The sequence below is a fragment of the Canis lupus genome, chromosome 8 (genome assembly GCF_003254725.2).
Source record: "Canis lupus dingo isolate Sandy chromosome 8, ASM325472v2, whole genome shotgun sequence".
In the NCBI taxonomy this organism is placed as follows: Eukaryota; Metazoa; Chordata; class Mammalia; order Carnivora; family Canidae; genus Canis; species Canis lupus.
The window spans coordinates 65,633,804-65,659,008 of record NC_064250.1 but is presented as its reverse complement, the minus strand read 5'-3'; the positions used below and the strand labels follow the sequence as shown (position 1 = coordinate 65,659,008).

General features: G+C 38.4%; 1 protein-coding gene across 8 annotated transcripts in view; it reads right to left on the bottom strand.

The window, feature by feature from the left end:
- Positions 1–25,205, bottom strand: part of VRK1 (VRK serine/threonine kinase 1) — a 107,262-nt gene that overhangs the window by 37,773 nt on the left and 44,284 nt on the right. For all 8 annotated transcript variants that reach the window (XM_025442947.3, XM_025442949.3, XM_025442952.3 and 5 more), the window contains exon 2: positions 4,371–4,535. In XM_025442947.3, the coding sequence (XP_025298732.1) occupies positions 4,371–4,535 (165 nt within the window). The remainder of the gene's footprint in view (positions 1–4,370; positions 4,536–25,205) is intronic.

Sequence of the window (25,205 nt, the reverse complement as noted above, 5' to 3'; positions counted from 1 at the left end):
TTTCAGTTCCCAAATATGTGTCTCAGGATATCATTATAGTATATTTCACCAATTTGAAGGCTCTTTTTTTTTTTTTTTTAAGATTTAACAGATCTGAAAATGGAATGCATGTTATAATTATTGGTATCTTTAATCCGATCATCAATTAAGTATGGAAAACTCTGAGTTAAAGATTTATTTAATTCAAAAGTACTCATAGCCTTTGATATGCTAATGAAGGTTGTGAATTCCCAAGAGGATAATAACTGATGACATTTCTTAAATTTCACAAACCAGGGGCAAAAAAAAAAAAAAGAAAAAGAGGGTAAGAAAAGAGGGAGCTAAAGTTCCAAAAAGCACTAGTTTTGGGGGGAAAACTCATCTATATCAACAATTCAGGATGTTTGGCACTAGAACTTTGAACTAATCATAATGTGGCTGTCATTTTATTTCATGCAAATAAAGCACAGGTGCTAGATTAAGGAGTCAGGAATATAAGGCTGCCCACATTCATGAAAAAAATATTTTACCAAGTACCTACTAAATGCCATTTCTAGGAAACTGATTTAGTAATGAACAGGAAGAAATAACTGCTACTCTTATGAAGCTAACATTTCAGTGGTAGGACACAGACAGCAATTAAAACATAAAGCATGCTCAATGCTTTCAGTGCTAGAACAGGAAAACGAGGCAGGAAAGAAGGTACACACTGTTGAAAGGTCTTCAGAGAAGCCTCTCTGTCACTGGAACTGTGGTCTGAAGGCAGAGAGGGAATCGGCCATGTAAGTACCTGGGGAAGAACATTCCATGCAAACCAGCACAAAGGCCCTGACATGGAAGCCTCTGACAAGTCTAAGAAAGCAAGGAGGCAAAAGTAGCTGAAGAAAACTAAGTGAGGTGGAAAGTAATAAGGGACAGATCAGAAGCAGCAGCAGGGGACAAAGAGCAGCATGTGACGTAAGGCTGACATAAAGCTGTCACTGTGGTTGAGCTGGAGAGCCACTGGAAGGTTCTGAGAAGAGGACTGGCAAGATTAGACTTTGATTTTTCAGAATTCTTCAGGCTGCCTGGTGGAGAATGGGGTACAGAGGGCAAAAGCAGAAGCAGAGAGGTCAGCCTGGCCACAACGACACTCGAGGTGAACCAGAACGACAGCAGACAAGGTGGTGCTAAGTGGTTAGACGGTGGATGTATTTTCAAAAAGGAGTCAACAGGATTCGTTGATAAACTGGATATGGAAGGGAAAGGAAGAAAAGGAGGCAAGGAGGCCTCCAAGTTTTCAGCCTGAGCAGCTGCAAAGTTGCTACTTACTAAGATGGAGGAAGCTGTAGGAAGAGCTGGTGCTTTGGAGAGCTTTCTGTCTGAGATGCTCAGTAAACATCCAACAGGCACTTGATATACAAGTCCTGAGTTCACAAGAATGGTCCAGGTTGAAGAAAAAAATTTGAGAGTCATTGACATGGAAACACTACTCAGTTAAAGCCATGACCCTGGAAGAGCCCCTAGGGCACGAGCATAGATAAGAAAAGAAGAAACCCTAGGCCTGAGCCCTAAGGCATTCTCACATTAGTAGATGAATTGATGAAGGAGGACCAGGGGAGGAAAACAGCAGGATTTTGAAGAAACTGCAGCTACAGTACTTGAGAGTGAAGAAGGAATGCTAGAGTCACAACAGTGACTACCATGGGCATATGGTAGCTTTAAATAAGCATTCAGTGTAACAAAATATTAAAATAAGGATAGTATTCCAATAATGCTGCACAGTTCAAATGAGGAAAGGGGAAAAAGAGGCTCAGTAATTCCTTCAAACATTATATGCCACAAAACATGCCAGGCACTGGGGACACAATGAGAAGAGCTGTCCCATTGCCAAGAGAGAGAAAAGTAACTTCAAATACAGTGTGGACAGTATTATGAAAGGGTTAATGCAAAGGGCCTATACACAGAGTACCTGCCCAATCCTCAGCTTTGGAAAAATGAAGCAAGAGAAGCATCACATACCGAGATCAAGAGGCAAAGGGCTTCAGGACAAAGCACAGATCCTGAGGAGATAAGAGGGATGAAGAAGCTACATAGGAATGAGAACAGAGGGAGGGTCTCTATGCCATTCTCCTACATCTGGCACTTTCTCCCCGGAGCTACGGGGAGCCATTACAGGAATTTGACTAGGCTAGATCACTCAAGCCAAAGCCATGAATGATGAGATGCAAGGGGGCCAGGAAGGTAGCAAAGAAGAGCCACCACCACAGTGAGAATCCAAACAAGACGTGAAAATGACCAGCACTAAGGCAAGGTCGGCAAAGATGGAGAGAGTTGTCACACAGGTAAAGCCACAGGACTAGGTGAAGTACTTGGGACACTGGTAAAGGAACACTTAATGCCTTCCGGTGTCTGGCCTGAGATATGCCTCTCCTGGTCACAAGAGAGCCGGTGGGTGCCCTGCAGGCCCCTGGCCACGGGATGCACGCAGCAGATCAAGCCCCTGGCTACAGATAAAAGATGGGGAAGTCGACAGTCAAAACACAGCAAGAGCAGCCATGAAATCGATAAAAGCACTCAGAGCAGAACCCACAGAATGAAAAGTGAGCCGAGGAAGGAAAGCTGGAGAACCCAGAAGTCCCTGCGAGGATGCCTATGCATCTCCACAGGCAGCAGGACAGCGAGAGGGGACGTGCTCCCGTGAAAGACATGGGAGCAATCTTCCCAAGAAGAAAAAAAAAATGGTAGCAAACACTGCAGGAAATATCCAAAATAATTCAAAAGTAATCTTTTTAATTCATGAGCAAAAACTGCTGATGATCTTGACTATGGCTGCTTTTGTATGTCAGTGGGCACCAAGAGACAAACTGGAGGCAGCAATACTAAAGCAAATCCAGATTGATCAATCCAGCTCTATAAAAGCAAAGCTTTATTAAAGGAATCTGTCAAATCATTGGACATTAACAGTACTCACTATTAGATGGCACTTTTTAATGATAAATACAAACACCAATAAAAGAGCACAAATGCAGTGGGAGTGGCAAATGTTCCAAAGGTTACAAATGTAAAGTAACTACTACAAAATGAAGAACCTACTTGTGTCAGGTTCCCACTCCTAACATGGAATGTCCTAAGTGCACACATTCTGCAGAACAGCTTATAGAATCTACCATCTCTAACCCCTAAGGTCAAACCTATATAACCTGGCCACTAACCTTTCTTGGTTAATACATATTTTCACCTCAACAGATAGCCTGGTCTACTACAGCGGGCTTGGCCCTCAACAAAACTAAAGAATCAACACCCATCTCCCAAAGACAGGTGCCACTGACCTAGAGAAATCCTATTTACAGCATACAGTAGAGCACTGGGCTCCAGGCTGTCTCAGGAACACAGCCCTAGAGGCTACGGCTAACCCTACAGCCTGCTGGCCCTGGAGGAGTTGGAGTCGGACCCTCCTAAGAAGATCCTCATCTCGTGGGCAGCTCTCAAACATCAGCACACATCCAAATCACCTGGGGTACTTGTTCAGTCTCACTGCTGGGCCCTCTCTCTACATATGGCATCTGATTCCTAGGCCTGGTTGTGGAGCTGAGAATCTCAGTGCTAAGAAGGTTCCACTACTAACACTAACCTAGTATCTAATAATAGTATCCTGAGTAACACATTGCTTGAAAGAAAAAAGGGTTCCATTACTAAAAATAAAATTGTATAAACCTCAGAGCAGAAATTAAATAATTAGGTAAATAACTAAATCAAGATTAGAGGTGGAGTAGGATATATCATGGAAAAGTAAGAAAGAAATTGCAAAAGCAAACATGAAATATATCACTATTAATACTCCAAGTGAAGCAGTCAGCTTTAGAAGCAATGAGGTAAAATATTTTTTAAATCAATGATTTAGTTAACCTACAGAATCTCAGGGTTCCACATGGGTCCTCCAAAATTTCAAGGTAAGTATGCTAATTAATAGCACATTTAATCAGGCCTAGTATGCAATTTTCAGGTCATCCAATTCCACTACAACGATTTGTAGGGTCATAGAGAAAGAAAAAAAAAAAAATTCACACCTGTTATCTGAAAATCTCCAAATTAAACCAAAACAGAGGGAATAAATCCCAATTGAGTGAAGGTGGGGAAAGAAAGATGGCCATGGCTTTCTCCGGGTCTCAGAAGAAACTGAGAATATACAGAATATCTTAAAAATCTAAAGCACAATATTACAGATCTATCACCCTCTTTTTCTACTGCGAGTAAATCTACTATCTTCTTCTCCACTCCTGTAACAGAGATGCGTTTTCGTCTAATCATACAGTATTAAGTTGAATGTCGATAATTAGGAACATCCTGTAAAAGCTCCTGAGAAATTATTTGATAAGAAAACATGTAAATCTTTGGACTGGTACACTTACCAAGATATATACAGCCGAAGCCGCCCTGGCCAATGGGCGATCCTAGTTTCCACTCCTTCTTTGTCATGTCCGTGATTATCTCCCCAGCTGCAAAGTGTTCTGCAAGTCGTCTCTTTGCAGGGCCCTGTCTTCCAGCTTGAGCTGCTTTTACACGAGGCATTTTCACTATAACATGAAAGAGAGCGACACTCAGAATTATAATCCTAGAAGTGCTGAAAACATTTTCCACTAAGGGATGCTCGGTGCTGCAAAGGTGCTTTCCAAATGAGGAAGAGCATTTACGACACGATAGGGGATGCTTTCTTAACACACAATCCATCGTCACGTCTCTGTGAAGATTACATTATCATCCCCATCTTACAGATGAGGAAATGAAGGCTCTACACCTAAAAGCAGCAGAGCAACAGACATCGCTCTGAAGACTAACCTGACTCCAAAGCCTTGATGCTGTGGCCCACAATTACCCAGGGAAGGAGTGGACCTTTCCAAACAGTGATAAGGAAACGGCGGCTGTTTGGTCTCTCGGGTTCCCAAGAAAGGCAAAGCTGGCAACACGCAGCGCTCCATGCTTCCCTTCTCACACCTATGCTTCTGGAAGTGAATCTGGATTCACCTTTCTCACTCAACAGCGGAGTTTAACATAACATTCAGAGAAGCTGCGTGTTACTGTGAAAACAGCCCTGGGCTAGAATCAAAAGCCCCAGATTCTAGTACCACTGACACCAATTAGTCACTTCTCTCTGGGCTGTAAGTGCCCTGAGATCTAGCTTGCCTCACAGAGAGAGAACCCTGGGCAGGGGCGGGGCAGGAGGGCCTCAAACTCTCAGTTCCACAACTACTAATTGGAAAAGATTTAAAACAAATACTTTCTCAGAGGCCACAGTCTGCAACACTTTGAAATGGCTGTTCAGGTGAAGGACAGGCTGTTTGTTAAGACAGAACAATTACATTACATAAGGTGTCTTGGTTTGGAGCCTAGATATTCTAAGGACATACACCGGAAATTAGATGCGGAAATATCCATCCACAATCATGCCACGTACATAAACTCTACATATGCAAATGTTCTTTATTAACTTATTGGAGATTTTTAAATTTAATTTTTCCTTTAGAATACCAATCCCTCTTCACTGTCCAAATCTTCTCTAAGAAAACATCTCCAAAATAAATTAATGTGACTATTATTTCTTCCTAACAATTCCCTTAATTGTATTTTTAATCATTGTAAAGTCTTCCTGAATGAAATTTCAGTGTAAACTGTAATAGCCTAGACTCAATACCCCAATCAAGGTGACTTTTACAGCTATGGTTGTAGACGGAGTACAAGAAATAGGCAAGACAAAAAAAGAAAAAAGAGAAAGAAAGAACCTAGACACAGCACTTCCAAATGCTAAAATGGATGCCTTCTAAATTTACCCCACTGTAACAAATCATCAGAGTAATCTCCTATTTGATGATTTCCTTATAGTAGTCAAGACAGTTTAAAATGAGTCAAAAAAAAAAAAGACTTTTCCTCTTTCAGTAACTCAAGATAGTAACCAGACTATCTTTTGTGTTTTACTATAATTCCTTTCCAAAAGTGGCCATATTTCAAATGAAATATGCTAGCTCAGCTTCTACTCAATATAAATTGTGGTCAACAAAAAGTGTTTTTTCTCCAAATTAAGTGGTTAGCTTTTACTCTGAGTGTTAGTCCTATACCCTACTGGTAACAATTAATGCAGTCTGGAATGACTTTTTTCCTTCCTAAAAGCAGCCCCACAGAATCAGCCATCACTGAGAGTCTCTCAATTCACTGTACAAATCAGAGGCAGCACACCTATTTAATCTCCCTAAATTCCCCCATAAAACCAGAAAGGACAACTAGAGAACAAACTCAAACCCAAAGGACAGTATCTACAACAAAATGAGGCAACAGTATTCCCTACATCCACGAACTCCAAAATGGGAGTGGGTGAAGATGCCACGGGCAACAAGATGACCTACATGCCACCAGCTGCTGTGAGGAAAGGAGCAGAAGCCAGGGTAGTGTTTCTGACGAATCTGAGGACCCCCAAGTTACCCCAGGTTGCCTCTAGAGGCACAGAGACAACGTGGAAGCTCAGCAGCTGAAGCTGAGGAGGGCCCTGCACACTCCCAAAGCCGGCGCATGCGGGGCTCTGCTGGCCTCCACAGCTCACAAGACCAAGCAGCCAAAACTCACGCTCAGGTCAAAGCCTCCCCAGGTGGATCAGAAACTGCTGGGAATGGAATCCAAACTGAGCATCACAAAGATAATACAAAGAAAGGAAAAAGAAGGTTCAAACAAACACAATAGCAGATTTGTAAGTTAGCCTCCATGTTTTGGAACACTATACCAAAACAAAACAGTACAGAACAGAAAAGGAGGTTCTAGAATATGACACAAAGTCAACCTGAACTATACCATCCAGAACTAATTGCACATAAAAGAAAAATTGCTTATAAAATTCAGCAAAACAAAAAAGGATCCAAACCTAGTCCCGTGCAAATTGAAATTTTTTTAAAGTCCCTGCAGAAAAATACATAAAACATGCCTGCCAAAAAGTTGAGAGCTATGAAGCAATATTTCAAAACAAGCTTAAAAATTTTTATATGGAAAGACTAACAGAGATCAGAATTAGAAAAACTCAGAAACCAAGCGATAGAAGGGAATAACTAAAAAGTCACAATCATTTCAGAGATGAAAACTAAGCTAGAAGGAACATCAGACTGAAGGCAGTTTAAACACTGTGACTTAACAGAAATAGAAAGTGAAAAGGAAAAAAATTTAAAAATCAAAAAGGGTGAAAAAGATAAACATTTCAAGAAAAAAGTCATAGATTTAGAACACAAAAAGAAAAGCCAGTGAACATATAACAAAGAAAATCAAAGCAAGGGAACAGAATACTAAAAATGCTTTAATCTAAGAAGACTTTCCTGAACTTTAAAAAAAAAAAAAAAAAAAAAAAACCCTCAAAACGAAAGGTCACACCTCTCCCGGTACATGGAGAAATCAGCCCAGGACAACTCTGCGCTCAAACACACCTAGCAAAATTACGGAACCCCACGGAAAAGAAAGTATTCTTTGAGCAACCAGGCCAAAAACAGATCTCTTATAAGGAGAATAAATCAGACTGTCATCACTCTGACAGCAATACCTATGCCAGAAAAAAAAAGGGAAAGTAACATAGTTAAGACAAAGAAACATGAACCACAGATTTTACATTCTGTTAAATTTCAAGTATAAAAACCAGAAGTGTTCTCAACTTGGAAAAAGGGAGCAAGAATCCACCAGAGAACAAGCCTCAGATATCCAAAATGCCCAAAGAAACATCGCTGGAAGACCTGGGAGTGAGCAGTAAGCAGACACTGATTTGTAGAAGCAAGACTCAACAAAGACTACAAGGACAGGATACATAACAGGCATATGTTCTGACGAAGTAGATACGGTACAACTGTTAAAAAAAAAAGGGGGGGGGGAGGAATATATGCCAAAAAACCAACTCTCGGGTAATTATACTGTAAACGATACTTGGTTTTATAAACTAAGGTTACTGTATATATAGCTGTGGAATAATGCAAATGAGCAATAATGTGATATTTTAATTGTCATGCCCCTGCATCCTTAAAAGTCAAGATTCATATATGAAAGAAAGGGGATACAGATGAAAGGCAGAAGAAGTAAGGCTAAAAATGCTTTATACAAAGATACTTTTGGGCAGCCCAGGTGGCTTAGGGTTTAGCGCCGCCTTCAACCCAGGGTGTGATCCCCAGGATGGAGTCCTACATCAGGCTCCCTGCAGGGAGCCTGTGCAGGGAGCCTGCTTCTCCCTCTGCCCGTGTCTCTGCTCTCTCTGTGTCTGTCATGAATAAATAAATAAATAAAATATTTTTAAAAAGAATATACTTTTAATTCAGAAGTTATTTTATCTTCACAAAAAGCACGTGTACACGTGAACGCCCACAGGCACACCCACACACCTTTGCATTTCCTAGCCCTAGCCACAAAAAGCTTAGAAATAACCAACCCAGTAGTAATGAGTATTTCTAGTACACAAATTGTATGCTTGAAATACTGTTTCCTGTAAAAGAAATCAGATTTCTTGAAGAGATGACTGATTCCAGGTGTGGAGCTAGAAATGTACAAGATAGACTTGGAACGTCTTGTCATTTCTAGGTGTCAAGGAAGCTATCAAAAACTATGAGAGTTATGTCAGATATGTCTAAGGAGCCAACTTAAACGTTCCCACTGACCAAAGATGAGCCAATTTGACTCAATAAAGATAATAACCGCTATGGATTAAAACACATAAAATGGGTAAATCCAAGAGTTTATAATAGTAAGAAAACCTAAATGGTCACCTCTAGAGAATAACAGGAAACCACTCAATTTTGAAAGCTGCTTTAAAAAAAAAAAAAAAAAAGAAAGAAAGAAAAGAATCAAGCATTTATCCTCTCTTTCTTACATGAATTGTACCACTGGGTAACCAAATACTGGATGAAGAGAAATTTCTCCTTATGGGAAAATTTCAGCTAATAAATGAATAAGAATGGTTTTAGGTTAACACCACTTCCACTTTCTAATGAATTAATGGATCCAGACACTGAGCACTGATAGCTACTAACATCAAAATGTGAGAGGTGTCCAGACATATTATACGCCTCCTGATAAAAGAATACGCCACTACCCATGAAGTAATCTTGCCAAAAAATAAAAATAAAAAATTAATAGAATCTGAATCTGATCAAGCCTATCAATTCACAGGAGATGAATAGAACAGAACATGATAAACTATAGCACAGGAATGCAATCAGCCAAGTCCCAAGGATGGGAAACCCTACAGTACACATGATCCCATTCCTTCAACAGATAAAGGAAAAAAACAAGAGATGGGGGAGAAGAGAGACAGATGAAAAACAACGTATCTAAAACAAAACAAAATCAGGCAAATCCATACTTAAGTATTTAAGGATGCACATTGTAGTGATAACCGATAAAGAAAAGGAAGCGATTGCCATAAAAGATAGAAGTTACTTTCAGAAGTGTAAGAAAGTTGTGATGAGGACGGGCAGGTGGTTCTATTTCCTGGTGTGCGTGGTGGTTCTAATAGCACCTGATAATTCACTAAGTCTGTGTCTGCTTAATAAGGTCTTGTGTATTGTGAAATATTTTATGGTTTTAAGCATTAAAAAATTACTGTTCCTATAATTAACAATCACCAAGGGACCAAAACTGAGAATCTTTTCAGACTCTATGAGCTTGTCCAATCAGAGACACACACACACACACACCCACGCACTCCTAAGTAAAATCTGTACTTCATTTCCTAACAACTATTGGTTGCTTTTGCTTTTTTATTTATAGGCACTTCTCATATAGTCTCTAGTAAAGAGATTAGCTCTTTATATTGCAAATAGTCTCACCCGTTTGTCTTTTGAGTTTATTTTTAGCTTTTGGACTTTATGTCTGTCATCCTTGGAAAGCCTGCTCCCAAATTACTCTTTTCAAATACCTCCCATGTCTTCTTTTAGTTATCTGATGGTTTCATATTTTGCTGATATAATTTTGATTTGTCTACACTTATACTGGTGTAAGATAACCAGGGGTAGGAACACAGGAATTTTCCAAACCGTTCCCCAGTTTTTTTTCTCTGTCTCGGTCATGCATGCACGTTAGGGAGATCCACAGGTTTCGAGGAACTTAAATATATCATACAGCCTAAGTAAACTAAGGACAAAACAAGTTCATACAAAGTTGTTCTTTTATCTTTTTTTTTTTTTTTTCACATAAAGTCGTTCTGCCAACACCCATATCCTATTTTTCCAAACAAAACCTTATTGGTTGCACTCCACTCACTCTGGAGAACACTCCTCTTCCAGCACCGTCTGAGCTGTGTCTCAGCGCCAAGACTGTCCCCTTTCTACGCCCTGCCACACCCCCATTTGACTTTAGCGTTTAGCCACCCCTCTTATTTCCTGGTTTAGGGTCACAGAAGTTCCCCTAGTTTCAGAGAATATGAGAACTGTTTCTCAATCTCCTTGTTTCTTTTCATGTGATTTCTGAAAAGGAGGAGAAGTATTTAAAACCAGAAGCCTCAACTCAAAAATCGTTAAGTTTTACAACCACAAGCATTTGCCTCAGTAACTCGGTGACTTTCCTAAAGAACTTAAAACACTAATTTGAATTCAACAATTGCCTTAATACATTATAGGTTTCTTCTACTGATGAAACCAATACCTACATTAGGTTTCTGTTAAACAATACGCTGGAGGGCACAAAACTCCACCAAACCCAACCTTTCTGCATCACTTCTGCCCACTTGGAGGAAAGCAAATCCACTATTACAGTAGTTTAGGTTTCAAAGAAAAGGAAAACTTTACTGTCACAAAACCCATTACATAATCTGACCATTTCTTTTCCCAGTGACATTAAATGAAATGCAGATGCAAGTGAAAAGCACATCAAGATGCAAATCAGCACTGCCCTTTGCTGAAATCACTCACTGCAATATTCCGTATTAGCATATTCACCAAAATTTAATTGTAAACAGAGTAATTATGGTACTAAAGTTATTAAATACACAAAGCAAGCTTGGAACTATACATATTCAAATAGAATTTCAGTGGCAGATCAACTTTTATATCTGAAACAATACCCTAATTAATAGTCAGCTCTGATAATAAAATGGTCCTATTTCTCAGATAACATTCCCAAAAAAGTTCTGCTGTGAATATTAAAACAAAGTTTTGTGAAGAGATATTCTTTTTATTTCAACAGCTATATTTATCACAATATGATACTGTATTTAGACAACTGACATTTTTCAAGTCCTGGATTCAAGTTTGGAATAATTTTTTCTAATCGCCTGCTGAAGACAGAAAAAAAGCTTGAATGGATGGTAAAGTATCACACTTGATGAGCTCTACAAATTCATCTGGCCCAAACCGGGAATCTACAGTGCAGCAATAAGGCCTGTTTATATATGGGTGACTAGCGGGGTCACATACTTCTACAGAATCTTCTTTAAATCATAAGCTTCTGTGATATGTTTTTAAACTGCACTGGAGACAAACTGACTCATGGATAATTCTGAACAAACTGGACTATTCACCATTCTATTAACATAGTACCTACAAATTCTTCTGTGTGAAGCTTTTTCTCACCCACCCCCACCCCCCACCTCCCCATCAACACTGACTCAAGTCTTTTCCAAACCCAAAGATCTCTCTCTCCTTCAGTCAGATCTGATCTCTGAAGTTTCAGGACTGTTCTCACCTCTTCTTTTATGTAATAAATGTTCGATAAGCTTCTAAGCTCCCTGGGTACAAGAACTGTCTTCCAACACATTGCAGTAGGTAGGAATTCAATAAATGTGTCAAATTAATCTTCACAAACATCTGACGTCTAACTTTATGCTTAATGTACCTCACTCAACTGCAATGGAGACTGAATGTCTCCCTTCTCCAAGCCTGGCAACTGGTATCTATCTCTTCCCACTCTCTACATATAATCACTATGTCAAACCCTGTTTCTTCTCCTCAAAATAGTCATTCCTCTTCTTAACTCATAAATTTCAAGAGATGACCTCATCTCCCAGTTGAGAGAGAAAACTGAAGTTTTAAGGGGAAATTGTTTTCTCTTTCTAAAACCCAAACCTACACACCACCTGCACCTACATCAAGCCTACTTGGGCATCCATCCTATCTTCTGTCCCTCCTATCACAATTCAGGGAAGCTTTGCTCCTCTACCAAATATCAGATGGTCCTTTACCTCTGCCTCGTATCCCATCCCTTCCAACCTTAAGACTTACACTATTGATTGGTCCCTCCCCATTGCTGTCCTTTCTTCTTCCTTTCATGCCAATGTCTCAATAATCATGTGCCCCTACTAGTAACCTCTCTGTTCTCCTTGCTGGCGCCACACCTTACTCCAGCCAGACTCCACCCTCAGGATCTGCTCATACTCATTTGGACTAAGGGCACCCGAGTCCAAATGACACTGCACCCTCCCTTCTGCCAGCAACACTGTTCATTCTTTCCTTCTAGAAACATTTCCTTCCTTTGCTACCACAACGCAATACCATCCTGGTGCTATTTCTACGGTTTAGGTCATTCACAGTCTAGATAATTTGAAAAATACAATAAGTAGTAGCTTGTTTTTCCAAGGAGCTTGTCCTGCTTTTTGACATATGGTTTTCCAGGAATGAATCATGTTAAAAAAGCGGGACACCTACACTTCCCCAGCTTACACCAAAATACAAATTCTATAATGTGAAAGTAAATTACATAAAAGAAAAACATGCTGTTAAATAAACTTCAGATCTTAGAAATAAAATTAAGAGCTTTGAAATTAAGATGGAGGCATATACAAAAATAGAACGGGTTGGTACACTTTTCCTGTAAGCTAACAGATCTCAAGAAAAGAGTTTATAGTCTCGAAGAAATTGCTTGCACACCCATGTTCACAGTAGCACTTCTAACAACAGCTAAAAGGTAGAAGCAACCCAAGTGTCTGTGGGCAGATGAATGAATAAATAAGATGTGGTGTATACGTACAGTGCAGCATCATTCAGCCTTAAAAAGGATATTCTGACTCCTACTACAGTATGGGTGAATCTTCAAGACCTTATGCTGAGTGAAACAAGCTAGTCACAAAAAGACAAATATTGTAGGATTCCATACCATGAGGTATCGATAACAGTCAAATTTACAGAAACAGAAAATAGAATGGTTGCTGGGACTGAGAGGAGGGGGAAGAGGGGAGCTCTTGAGTTGTTGAGTGGTGGGTACAGTTTCAAATTCGGAAGATAAAAAGAGTTTGGGAGACTGGTTACACAACAATTGTGTACACACCTAACACTACTGAACTATACACTAAAAAATGGTAGCGGTGATAAATTTTGTGGTTCTATGTGTTATTTGTCCCCCACAATTAAAAAATGACAAGTGTTTATAGATAGGTAAAACGGATATAGTATAATACCAACATATTCGTGGTGACCATGTAATCACCCTTCCTGCATGCATGCAAACACACACATACACACAAACTAGGAAAGTCTTACAAGTGGTATTATTTCAAAGGTTGTCCTTACAGAAGCAAATTACAGGCCTACCGCCTTTTATTGAGCTTTGCTTTACTTCAAGGATACTGTGTTTTTTTACAAATTGAAGGTCTGTAACAACCTTCTCCAGAGCAAGTCTATTGGCACCATTTTTCCAATAGCATTTGCTCATTTCATGTCTCTGTGTAATTTTGTAAATTTTCACAGTATTTCATACTTCTTCATTTTTATTTTATTTATTATGGTTATCTATGATCAGTGATTACAACTCACTGAAAGCTCATATGATAGCATTTTTTAGCAACAAAGATTTAATTAAGGTATATAATTGGTTTTTTATCCATAATGCTATTGCACACAACAGAATATACAACAATGTAAACATAACTTTTATATTTGCACTAAGAAACCAAAATATTCATTTGACTTGCTTTATTGCAATACTCACTTGATTGTGGTGGTCCAGAACTGAACCTGCAGTATTTCCAAGGCATGCTTGTACAGAAATCTACTAGTTATCACAGTACAAAATAAAGGCTAAATGAATTATGTGAACTTATTACGTGAATTACATCCATTCATTCACTCACTTAATGAGTATTTATTGAATATATGCCAAGTGCCAAGCACTGTTCTAGATACTTATTTGACCTCAAGGAACAATACAAAGGTGCTGCTCTTTTGACACATTCTAGCAGAGAAAGACACAAACTGATAATTAAAACACACGAGAAAATTATATAACATTTCATAAAATGTAGGTGCTGTGCTTTAAAAAAAAAAAAGGAAAGTAACAGACTAGTGGAGGAGGACAGAGAGAGCAGAGTAGCCGGAGGCATGTGAGCCTCACTGAGAAAAGTAGGTGAGGGCTGAGCAGATTCACAGCTGGTGAGTCTGGGGGAATACTGTGGGCAGAGACAAGCAGTGCAAAAATCTTAAGTAAGAAGCACAGAAGGCAACCGAAGAGGAGTAAGGATGCCAGTGTGCTTTATACATGGGGGGAGCAAGGGGAAAGTAGGAGGAGGTGATGGCAGGTTAACACAGGAGCAACATGTCAAGCACAGCACTGCAGGCCACTTCAGGACCCTGACTTTAGCAAAGGGGGAAATATACTTCTACAAGATTTGGGAACATGTACTATACTTGCATTTTAATTCATAATACTTTAATCAAAATAAAAATCATACTCCATGAACACTTGAGTCAAAAAATCTCCTTCTGCTGACCTATTTCTCACCAGTTTTTACGTTTGATATTTTTTGCTAATGTACATTATTTCATTCTCAGAATCCACTCCATCAATAGACTAAACTATGTAAGCTTGATAGAAATTCAAAATCTTCAGTGCTTCTGTAGTGCCTTTGTCACAAATGTCACCTCAAGGTAGGAATGGGCTTATAATGGATCAGATTCCATTCCTATAAAGCAGAGCCTAGGAATAAGGATCTATTCTCCCTTTAACTTAAATGTAAGTAATTTAGTAGTGCTTTAGAGTGAACAGTTTGTAACTTTTTGAAAGGAAATAAAAAATTTTTACCATGCTACACCCTCTAATTTCAAAAAAAAAAAAAAATAGTGAGTTCCATACTATTCTGTATTATTCCAGTGTATAGTGCCTGCTTCATTAATTCATTTGCTAGACAAATATTTATGTTGAGCACACTCTGTGCCAGGAACTGTTCTATAAGAAAATAAACAAATGAACAAAACACAAAAGATCTCTGCTCTCATTGTTTTTTTTTTAATTTAAGATAGAGGATTTTTTTAAAAATTAAAACATGCTCAATGTCCAATGGTAGTAAGTGATAAGGGAAAAAATAAAGTAAGGAGAAGGAGTGGGGGAGGGGGGATGAAATTTAAAAGAAGAACTGGTAAAGCCTTAGGAGAAAATGACCCTTGAGCAAAAAATGACCCTGGGAGGGAAGCTGGCCACGCAGTCGTCCAGAGGAAGTGCATCCCACACAGAGGGAGCAGCAAGTGCAAAGGTCCTAGCTTGTTCTGGAAGTGGCAAGGAGGTGGGAACAGGGAGCAGCCAGAGAAGAGTTGGCCATGGTAGAGCACTAGCTGATGTTAGGGATGTAACAGGGCATGGGGTGGTGATCACACCCAACACAGCTTAGTTCTCAGTAAGGTGGGAAATCCTGGGAGGGTTTTGAGCAGAGAAGTGGCATGCTCTAGCTTACATTTTCAAAGGATCACTCTGGTTAATCCATCAAACAGACTGGAAGGGGGCAAAGCAGAAACAGCTACCACTTATTACAATGGTATTGCTATTGGAAAAACCAATGACTCCATTAATCCTTCCTGAATAATAAGAATGTCAATTTTTTAAACACTGCACTGACTTCTAGCTACCAAACAGAGGAGTGCAGAAAAACCTAGGAGGTTTTTAAAGATTTTTTTTTTAAACTTTACACAAGCTACCAACCCCCTTACCCCCCACCCACAAGTCTTCAGTGCCAAGTAGAAACAATTGATATTAGTGACAGATGGTCTAGGAAACATGCTAATCATCTCTTACTCTAGATATTCTAAGCTCTATCTTTACAACAATTTAGTTCACCAGAATATTAAATATTTGAACTCCTTTATTCCAAAGGCATTTATTAAACACCTCCAAAATCTGTGCCAGAAACTGATGCTTGGAACTGGAAACACATGGTTAATCAACGCAACCTTTGGCCTCAAGAAGCTGCACTCACCTTCACGTAAAAACACCTGCATACAGTTAGGATTTTTGTATCATCAGCTTCAAACAAGGATCAATAAAAAAACCCTCTAGGTAAAGAATGTTTCTGAATCCTCTGATAATTTCTGAATCCTCGGATAAAACTATCAAAGACAGTGAAAGTTGTAGACATTTACAGAACCAAACTCTTTTGGTTTCAGGGCAGGGAAAAAGCACTTCTTCCCGTGGTGCAAGTTTTTAAGATATCAAGAGCTCTGAAACTTCTGTTTTCTCATTTTTTTTAATGAGCGCAAGTTCAGAGCAAAATTATAAACTCAATTACATAAGTACCATAATGTGAGGCAGTGGCTCTCAGTCCTTGCTACACACAGTAATTACCAGCAGAATTCAGGAACCACACAGGCCCTCTCCCACAAGAGCCCCAGCGTCCATGTGTTGAAAAGCACGGAGGAGGTGATGCACAGACTGGACCACCAATCTAGATATGCTGGCACATGCTCCTTTCTTCATTCAGTCACTCATTTTCAACATACTAGCTCTATTATACACACTTCCACTGTATGTATGTATGTATGTCGATAAAAGCTCCCTCTAGTACACTTCAGAAGTTGGGGAAAAAAATATAAATTAGTGAATGAATGATTTAAGAAGAGTCCCCCCAAAAACCACCTTTTTCCCATCCCATCAGATCCCAGATCAAAAATCACTCATTTACATTTCAAACTTATTTGGGATTAAAAAGTAATTACATGTTTTGGTGTAAATGGCTCTCTGCCAAACTACAGTAAGTCAAAGAATAAAAAGCAAACGAGATAATCGGTCAACAAAGAACTTCATCACCTCTTTTGCTAAATTATATCAGGAACAATTTGAAAGCAATATATTTAAAGACAATTCTCTTACAAATGAGCCAGCTAATCAGAAGTTGATTAATGCAGTTGATTACTGCTAAGAAATCATCTAAAAAACAAAGTACAGCATCTTGAGTTTATATAGCTTCTTCCCAATCATACCGAGGGTCTTCATACACTTCTTTTATCTCCATAAGTCCTATGGCTGAGACTAAACTGCAAGGATATCCATAGAATAAAAATATACTTATTACCAATACCATTTAACATAAAAACCTGTGACACAGGAAGGTTAACTGTGCGTTCCTATTAGGGACACCCAGTTTGTCCCCCCAGTCTCACTCTGAGAACCAGGCATATCAATTTAAGAAGGAAAAACATTTGTGGCCCTATGGTACCTATAGTGACATTAACAAAACAAGAGTAAACTATAGCACAACAACCCATGAGCATATAGAAGTGAACCTCCAGAGATAATGATCCTATAAATTCATAGGCTTGTTCCTGAAAAACATTAAGCTAAACTCAAACTGTGACACAATCTTTGGAAGCAATTGTCACACTAGTCAGGTTTTCACACCTACGCTGGAAAGAACGAGGTGAAGACTCACGCTTCTAATTCTGAAAAAGAAAGTGGGTATTCTCAGAGAAGAAAAATTTCTTCCTAGTCAGAATGTTTTCTACTTGTATTGGAAAACTGATTTACATTACACTACAACATTTTTTGGTATAGCGAATAAAATGTTTAAAATATAGTATATCAAGTGTACTTCCTCAACTTTTATTTCCTTCAAGTGATTTCTAAAAGTTCTAAAAGAGGAGCACTAACTGCAGAATTAATTTTCAACTGAGAATACATAGGATGGTCTAATTTCAAACACAAGCTCAGGATGCCTGGCTGCCACCCCTTCTCGGAAAAGGGAAGGATTCCATGAGGTCTCGCTGTGCACCTCTCTTTCTGACTGTCTGACTGTAGATGTGATGGTTAGAAGATCCATCCCTGGAGTCCTAACAGGTATCCAGGAAACCACCATGAAGAAGACATTACAGTAACATTCATTTGTCCCACAGAGAGCAGACACTGGGGACTTCCTGCTCTGCCCATACAAAGGCATGACCTCTAAGAGGGGAACAAGTCTGAAGATACTGACTTCAAAGGGAGGTATGACCCACAGGCCCTACAAACGGAGCTACAAGGAATGCTTCTCTATGTGAAGCAAACACTGAAAATGTTTCAAAGTTGGAAATGTTGAACTACACTGTTGGGGATCCCTGGGTGGTACAGCGGTTTGGCACCTGCCTTTGGCCCAGGGCGCGATCCTGGAGACCCGGGATCGAATCCCACGTCGGGCTCCCAGTGCATGGAGCCTGCTTCTCCCTCTGCCTGTGTCTCTGCCTCTCTCTCGTTTCTCTCTGTATGACTATCATAAATAAATAAATAAATAAATAAATAAATAAATAAATAAATAAATGTAAAAAAATGAACTACACTGTTAATATGTTTATACAGCATTTAGCATATTTTGGCTTTTTTTTTTTTTTGTAAATGATAGCTTTCCCATGAGTTCTCCTACTTGGGGGCAAAATAATGACCAAGCTTTGTATACAGTTAATTCCTGCGTGTTCACATTTAAATTTTCACAGGATAGCAACTAAACATTTTTCCTTATATATTCTTATGGCAGGGCTCGAGGGGAGAATAGCTCTAAATGCCAGGAAATTAGGATGACCAAATAGTCTGAGCATATCAGAAATGCACTCTAGTCATTAAAAAATTATTCATGAAAACATAAAAGAAAAACTTTAAAGACTCTCAGAGACAAAAAAAAAAAAAAAAAAAAAGGTTTTTGTAGAGAATGAAATAAAACAGGTAAGCCACAAAGAAAATTGACACATTTGACAAAATTAAAATCCATCATTGGTTAAAAATAGCACAAACAAACCCAAAAGGCAAATGAAATCTACAAAACATAACAAAAGGCTAATTTTCTTAGTATCTAATGATTCCTTTCTAAGGAAAAAAAAAAAGGCAAAAACCCAACAGAAAAATGGAAAAGTGAGGAGCAGAAAGTCACAGAAAAAGAGGGGGCAGCCCGGTGGCTCAATGGTTTAGCACCACTTTCAGACCAGGGCCTGATCCTGGAGACCCGGGATCAAGTCCCATGTCAGGCTCCCTGCATGGAGCCTGTTTCTCTGCATCTCTCTCTCTCTCTCTCTATCTCTCATGAATAAATAAATAAAATCTTTAAAAAAAAAAAAAAAGAAAAAGAAATACAAAAGGCTTCTAGAAACACACACACACACACACACACACACTCTTTACTAGAATTTTCAAATCCATACAAAGTAGAGATGCGGTATGATGAACTCCCACGTACATGTTACCTGGTTTCAACAACTATCCACACACAGCCAATCTGTTTCTTCCCTATACCCAATCTACTTGCCCCTTCAGAATGGCTTCAAAGCAAATCATATCATTTCATACGCAAATTCTTCTAACAGGTACTTTTTTTAAAATATAGTTACTAAATATCATATCTAATAAAATTAACAATCATCCTATATTATCATCTAGTAACAAATTCAAAGACTCCCTAACTATTTCAAGAAGTATCTCCTTATAGCTAGTTGCTGCATCTGGCGGATGTCTTTGAATTTCTTTAATGAACAAATGCCATTTCCCTTTTATTTTTTTTTTCCTTCCCTTGTCATTTGTCTTGCAGAATTTCTCACTTTGTGAATTTTGCTCATTGGATCCTTATAGCATCACTGAACGTGTTCCCCGATATCTTTTGTTACTGTTACTCAAACTATCCTATCATCTATCTGGTGTTAGTGTCCCTCGGTGAAAGAACACCAGGAACACACAGCTATAGTTAAACCTGCTGGGAGAACACATTCCACAGGAATACTAGGGCAGCTCAGTAAAAGAATGTTCTAAAGAATCTATCACAGGATTCAGGCTTTGGCTGGGTAATTTAGGGGAGGATCTAAGGAAGCAGGAGTTTCTCTAAATTGGATGTTGGAAAGTAGGGTAATTCTATGAAGGGGTATCTCCATAAACCTTAGGTCAGCAAGACCAGACTAGAATGAACATAAGGCTGTAAGTGGTAAAGCAGCAGCCATCACTCATTTTGGTCAAGAATTTTGTGGATGGCACAGAGACCATGGCTTTGTGCTTGGTTTCATTTTATCATAATGTGAATGAAACCCTGCCTGAGGTATTCCGTAAGACTGCTTACATTCAACTGGAGGACATGGCCTGACATGAATGTCAGGCAGCTTCTGCAGCCAGGGTGCCTCTTTTCTCTTTTGCACTAAACGATGGAAGCCCTTTGCATTGTCACTATACCCTTCTGATTCAACCCCAACAGTCCTGGATATTTTCCTTGCTCTCTAGTATAAAATGTTCTAGATTCCTCATGCATATTTTTCTGCCCCAAATCTAAAATCAAGCACTTCTACGAAAAGCCTGTCTCCTTTTAGTAGAAAAAAAATGGTTTAGAGACCAAGATCTGGACCCTAACATATTCACTGGTCCCAAGTTCTCATTATTTCTAGATCTTTTGAGTAGACAAAGGTAGAGGAAGTAAGTCTCTTCAAAGAGAAAATACATCACAAGTTTATATTGATATTTCCTGTTCAAATTTAGGATTATAGGGTTTTTGCTTAACTTCTTTGCCTTTATATTTGTCTCTATTCTCATGTAAAATTCTTGATTCCAAACATTAACCTAAATAGTTAACTGATACATACTTCTTCTCTTTGAATTTTTGTAATTTTGTAAAACATTTACATTTCCAGATCCAAAACACAGGGTGTGCTCAGCATTCCAGCTTCCATTCCTCCCCTCTTCCTGTCCTTTCCCTACATGTAACTGCTTTCATTAGTTATTAGTTTATCCTTCTTTTTTTTCCTCTTTTTAAACAATAAATAAAATACATTTATCTGCATCACCTGCATCTTAGGTTAACAGGTAAAACATATACCTTATTCATCACCATGATCTCATTCACTAACACTATATCCCAAAGATCAACAGCAAATAGGCTCAGCTTCATTAATAAAATGCAAAATAAAATTACAATAAAACCTAATTTACCATTAAAATCAACATTTTTAAGCTCTCAGATTAGCCAAATTCAAAGAGTTACAAAACAGACTGGGTTAGTAGGAGTTATCGTGGCCCATCAATTTAGCATTAGCTACCAAAACATTACACGCACAGCCCTATGGCTGAGTTCACTTCTAGCAATTTGTCCTATAGGTACACTCATATCGTGTCCATTTCACAAGGGACACCTCATCAAAGTGGGAGTCAGAGGCTAGAAGGGGGAGCCCTACCACTCAACATCCATTAGGGGAAGAACTGACAACTACAACCCAGCAGAATAGTGGACAGAAAAGAACCATCAATTACAGGCCCCAAAGGGAAAGATGTACATTGCATCTCCCACAAGAAAGAGACTGCCCCCACAGCTCAGCCAGTGAGAAGCCCCAGCACCCAGAACCCCTGATTCCCTCCAGTGGACTTTCACTCAGAATGACCTCACTCAGCTTCCTCTTTCCTCTTGTGCCTCTCTTTTGTCGGACTAGCCTCTGGTTTTGCCACAGTTTGCTTGTCCTGAATTACAATTCTGTTATTCCTGAATGAGTCCATTTCTGTTAGTAAAATAAATGTTATTCTAAGGTTAACGTGTACATGGATATTCACTACAGCATAATATTAACAAAAGACTGGAAACACTCGCAATTTACATCCAAAGGGAACTTATTAAGTGAGTGATGGCATATCCACAGAATGAATATGTAGTTTAAAAACTGAGGTAAACCTATATACATCAATATGGAACAGTCTTCAAGATAAAGTGAAAAACGTATGCTGCATATGCTTGAATATATATGATTAGCACCCCAGGGACTTGTGCAACAATGTACCATGTATATATACAGTATGTTACTGGTACCCTATATAATCAATTGGTAGCAAAAGATGCCTTTGTGGTAGGAGGTTTAGTTTCCATTCTTTATCTTCCTATATTGTCTAAATTTCTTACTGTGTGCATGTTATTTTTCAACTAAAACTTTCTAAAGAATTCTTCATAAATAGGGATCCCTGGGTGGCGCAGCGGTTTGGCGCCTGCCTTTGGCCCAGGGCGCGATCCTGGAGACCCGGGATCGAATCCCACGTCGGGCTCCCGGTGCATGGAGCCTGCTTCTCCCTCTGCCTCTGTCTCTGTCTCTCTCTCTCTCTCTGTATGACTATCATAAATAAATAAAAGTTAAAAAAAAAAAAAAAAACCTCATTATCTTTAAAAAAAAAAAAAAAGAATTCTTCATAAATAATAAAACAGTTTGTATTACAAAAAATACTAAAAGCTCTTTCCAATGTTGTCACTTTGGAATCTGCTCTTTGAACATCAGGATCCGCCCAACTCAGCCCCAGCCATTAGCTCAAATTGAAAACAGAGCAACTGACGATGTAGAAAAACAACCCTCAATGCAGATAAGACCAAAACTTTATGTTTTGATGTAAAGCCTAGGTCAGTCTCTAAAGAGCAATACAATCTGAAAGTAAATATTGACATGAAGTTCTTACATTAATATGATCACTTATTTTTGCCCAAATAATCCTAAATGAATAAAAATATGTATGACTGAATCAGTAACAGGAAGAATCAATTAGCCATTAATTACAGCTCTTACATATGAATAAACATGTAACAACAGCTACCCTCACTATTAAGCACCTATATGGCAGGCTGTACGTTGGCTACTTTATTTTTTTTTATTTTTTTTTTTCGTTGGCTACTTTAAATCACTATCTCTAACTCTTAGAATAAGCATAAAACATAGGTGACATTATACTGACTGCATATAACAATACTGGGAAGAAGAGAAGTTAAATAATTTGTCCATGGCTTTTAGAACCAGTAAGTTAGTAAGACCAACCAATATTCAAAACACACATATGGAAAATATAATTTCTGCAGAAATGCCTTTTTGTTATTTAACACAGCATTAAAAAAGAGTATATGCTACAAAATAAATCATTTGTGAAACAAGAAGTCCTAAGGTGGTAAAATATTCACTTTAATATTACAATCTAATACCTTTACAAATGCCATTAAAACAGTATAAAAGATAAAACAGAAATATATTCCCATGTTTCTATAAATACCCAGCCCAACTCTGCTGAATAAAAAGAATGACTTCCAAAGATCAAAAGAACAAAAAAATGAAATAAATCACTGATGTAAGTATCTTCAGAAAGAAGTTTTTAGCTGTTGTTTTTTAATATAAAATATTGACACAAATTCAGGGGGAAAAAATGTAATGAACCACTGCAGAATATTTGAAAAAACAGTTAATAATATATGTATAAAAACAGTGTACTTGATGAGACTATCTTCAGATTCCATTGTAAATCCCCCAATATTCTAAAGTATGTTTGCAATCTCAGCATGTGAATGATGGCACTCTTGTTACTATTCTTTACTAAATGGTCCAGACAAAATCAACTACTCAAAAATCTAATTCTGCCTACATGCAAAAGAAAGTAAAGTGAAAATTTGAGCTCTAAGTGGTGTTACGAGCACTAGACTCTACACCGTTGCCCAAATGTCACAGTAGTGACACTGTATTACCATTAATTGCATATATGTCACTCTCTTTTGACACATTTTGTGAGAATCTGGAAGTTAGGGACCCTGTCTAACCTTGGTATCCCAAGTCTAACATGAAGCTGTCACTTTGTGAGAAACCAACATTTTTCTTAAGAATGGGCTGAATTAAAACCATGTTCCAGGTCTACCTGCTGTGAACCCAAACATGGTCCAACTTCTCCAGGTCTTTTTACCTCACCTGTAAAATTACTTGGATTAAAGTCTAAGCTTGGAGTTTTACCCACTGATTTGCAGGGAAAGAAGCATGGTTCATTTTAGAATCAGTATGAACTATAAAGGATCTATTCCAGTAATCAGGAGATGTACATTTTCCAGTCTAAGGTATTCCACAATTATGTAGGTTGCCAAGGGAAGCTGTTGCCAAGAGAATGCAAAAGGCTTGAAAACCCTCTTAATCCTCTGGCTTACTATAGAAAGAATGAATGGTCCCTGAACAAAATGAATGAAAAACAAAGGAAAGAATACCAAGGCAAAAAAATATTTCTAGTTGAAAATAAATCAGACTGAACGTTAAGATAATAAAAAGACAACCCAATTTAAAAATGGGTAAAGGATTTAGACAGACATTTCTCCAAAACAGGTGTACAAATGGCCAATAGCACACAAAAAAGTGCTCGACCGCATCAGTCATTAGGGAAATGAAAATCAAAACTACAGTGAGATACCACTTCACACTCACAAAGACACAAACAAAAAGAGACACAATAACAAGTACTGGTGAGTATTTGGAGAAATCTGAATCCACGTACAGTGCTACAAAAGTGTAAAATTATACAGTCAACTTTGGTAAACAATTGGGCAGTTCTTTAAAAAGTTAAACACAGAACTTACCTTATGACATGGCAATCCTACTGGTAGGTTCATACTTAAGGGAAATTAAAATATACACTATGCAAAAATTTGTACATAAGGTTCATAGCAGTATTATCCATAGCAGTCTAAACATGGAAGCAACTCCAATGCCCTTCAGCGGATGAATAAGTAAACAAATGTGGCCTATCCATACAATGGGATATTGCTGAGGAATAAAAAGAAGTACTGACACCTGCTACAACATAGATTAGCCTTGAAAACATTATACTAAGTGAAAGAAGCCAGTTACAAAAGACCCCATATTTTACAACTCCAATTATGTAAGATTTCCAAAATAAGCATTATAGAGACAAAAAAAAAAAAAGACTGATAGTTTCCTAGGGCTGTAGGAAGTGAAGAGAGAATGGAGTGACTTGTCATGGGTAGGAGGTTTCTTTTAAGGTTGATGAAAATATTGCACAATTAGATGATGATGATAGTTGTAGTCCCAGGGAGATGCTAAAAATCACTGAACAATACTCCTTAAATGAGTGAATCATAGGTTTTGTGAACTACATCTCAATAAAGGTGTTTTAAAAAGTTAATGAGAAGAAAAATGTGGGATCAAAGATAATAAAAGAAGGAACAATAACGCTATACTGGAATTACAGTGTTTTGTGGAAACAAAACTTTACCTTTTTTTTTTTTTAAACTTTACCTTCTGAAAGAAGGGCAGAAGTCACCCCAA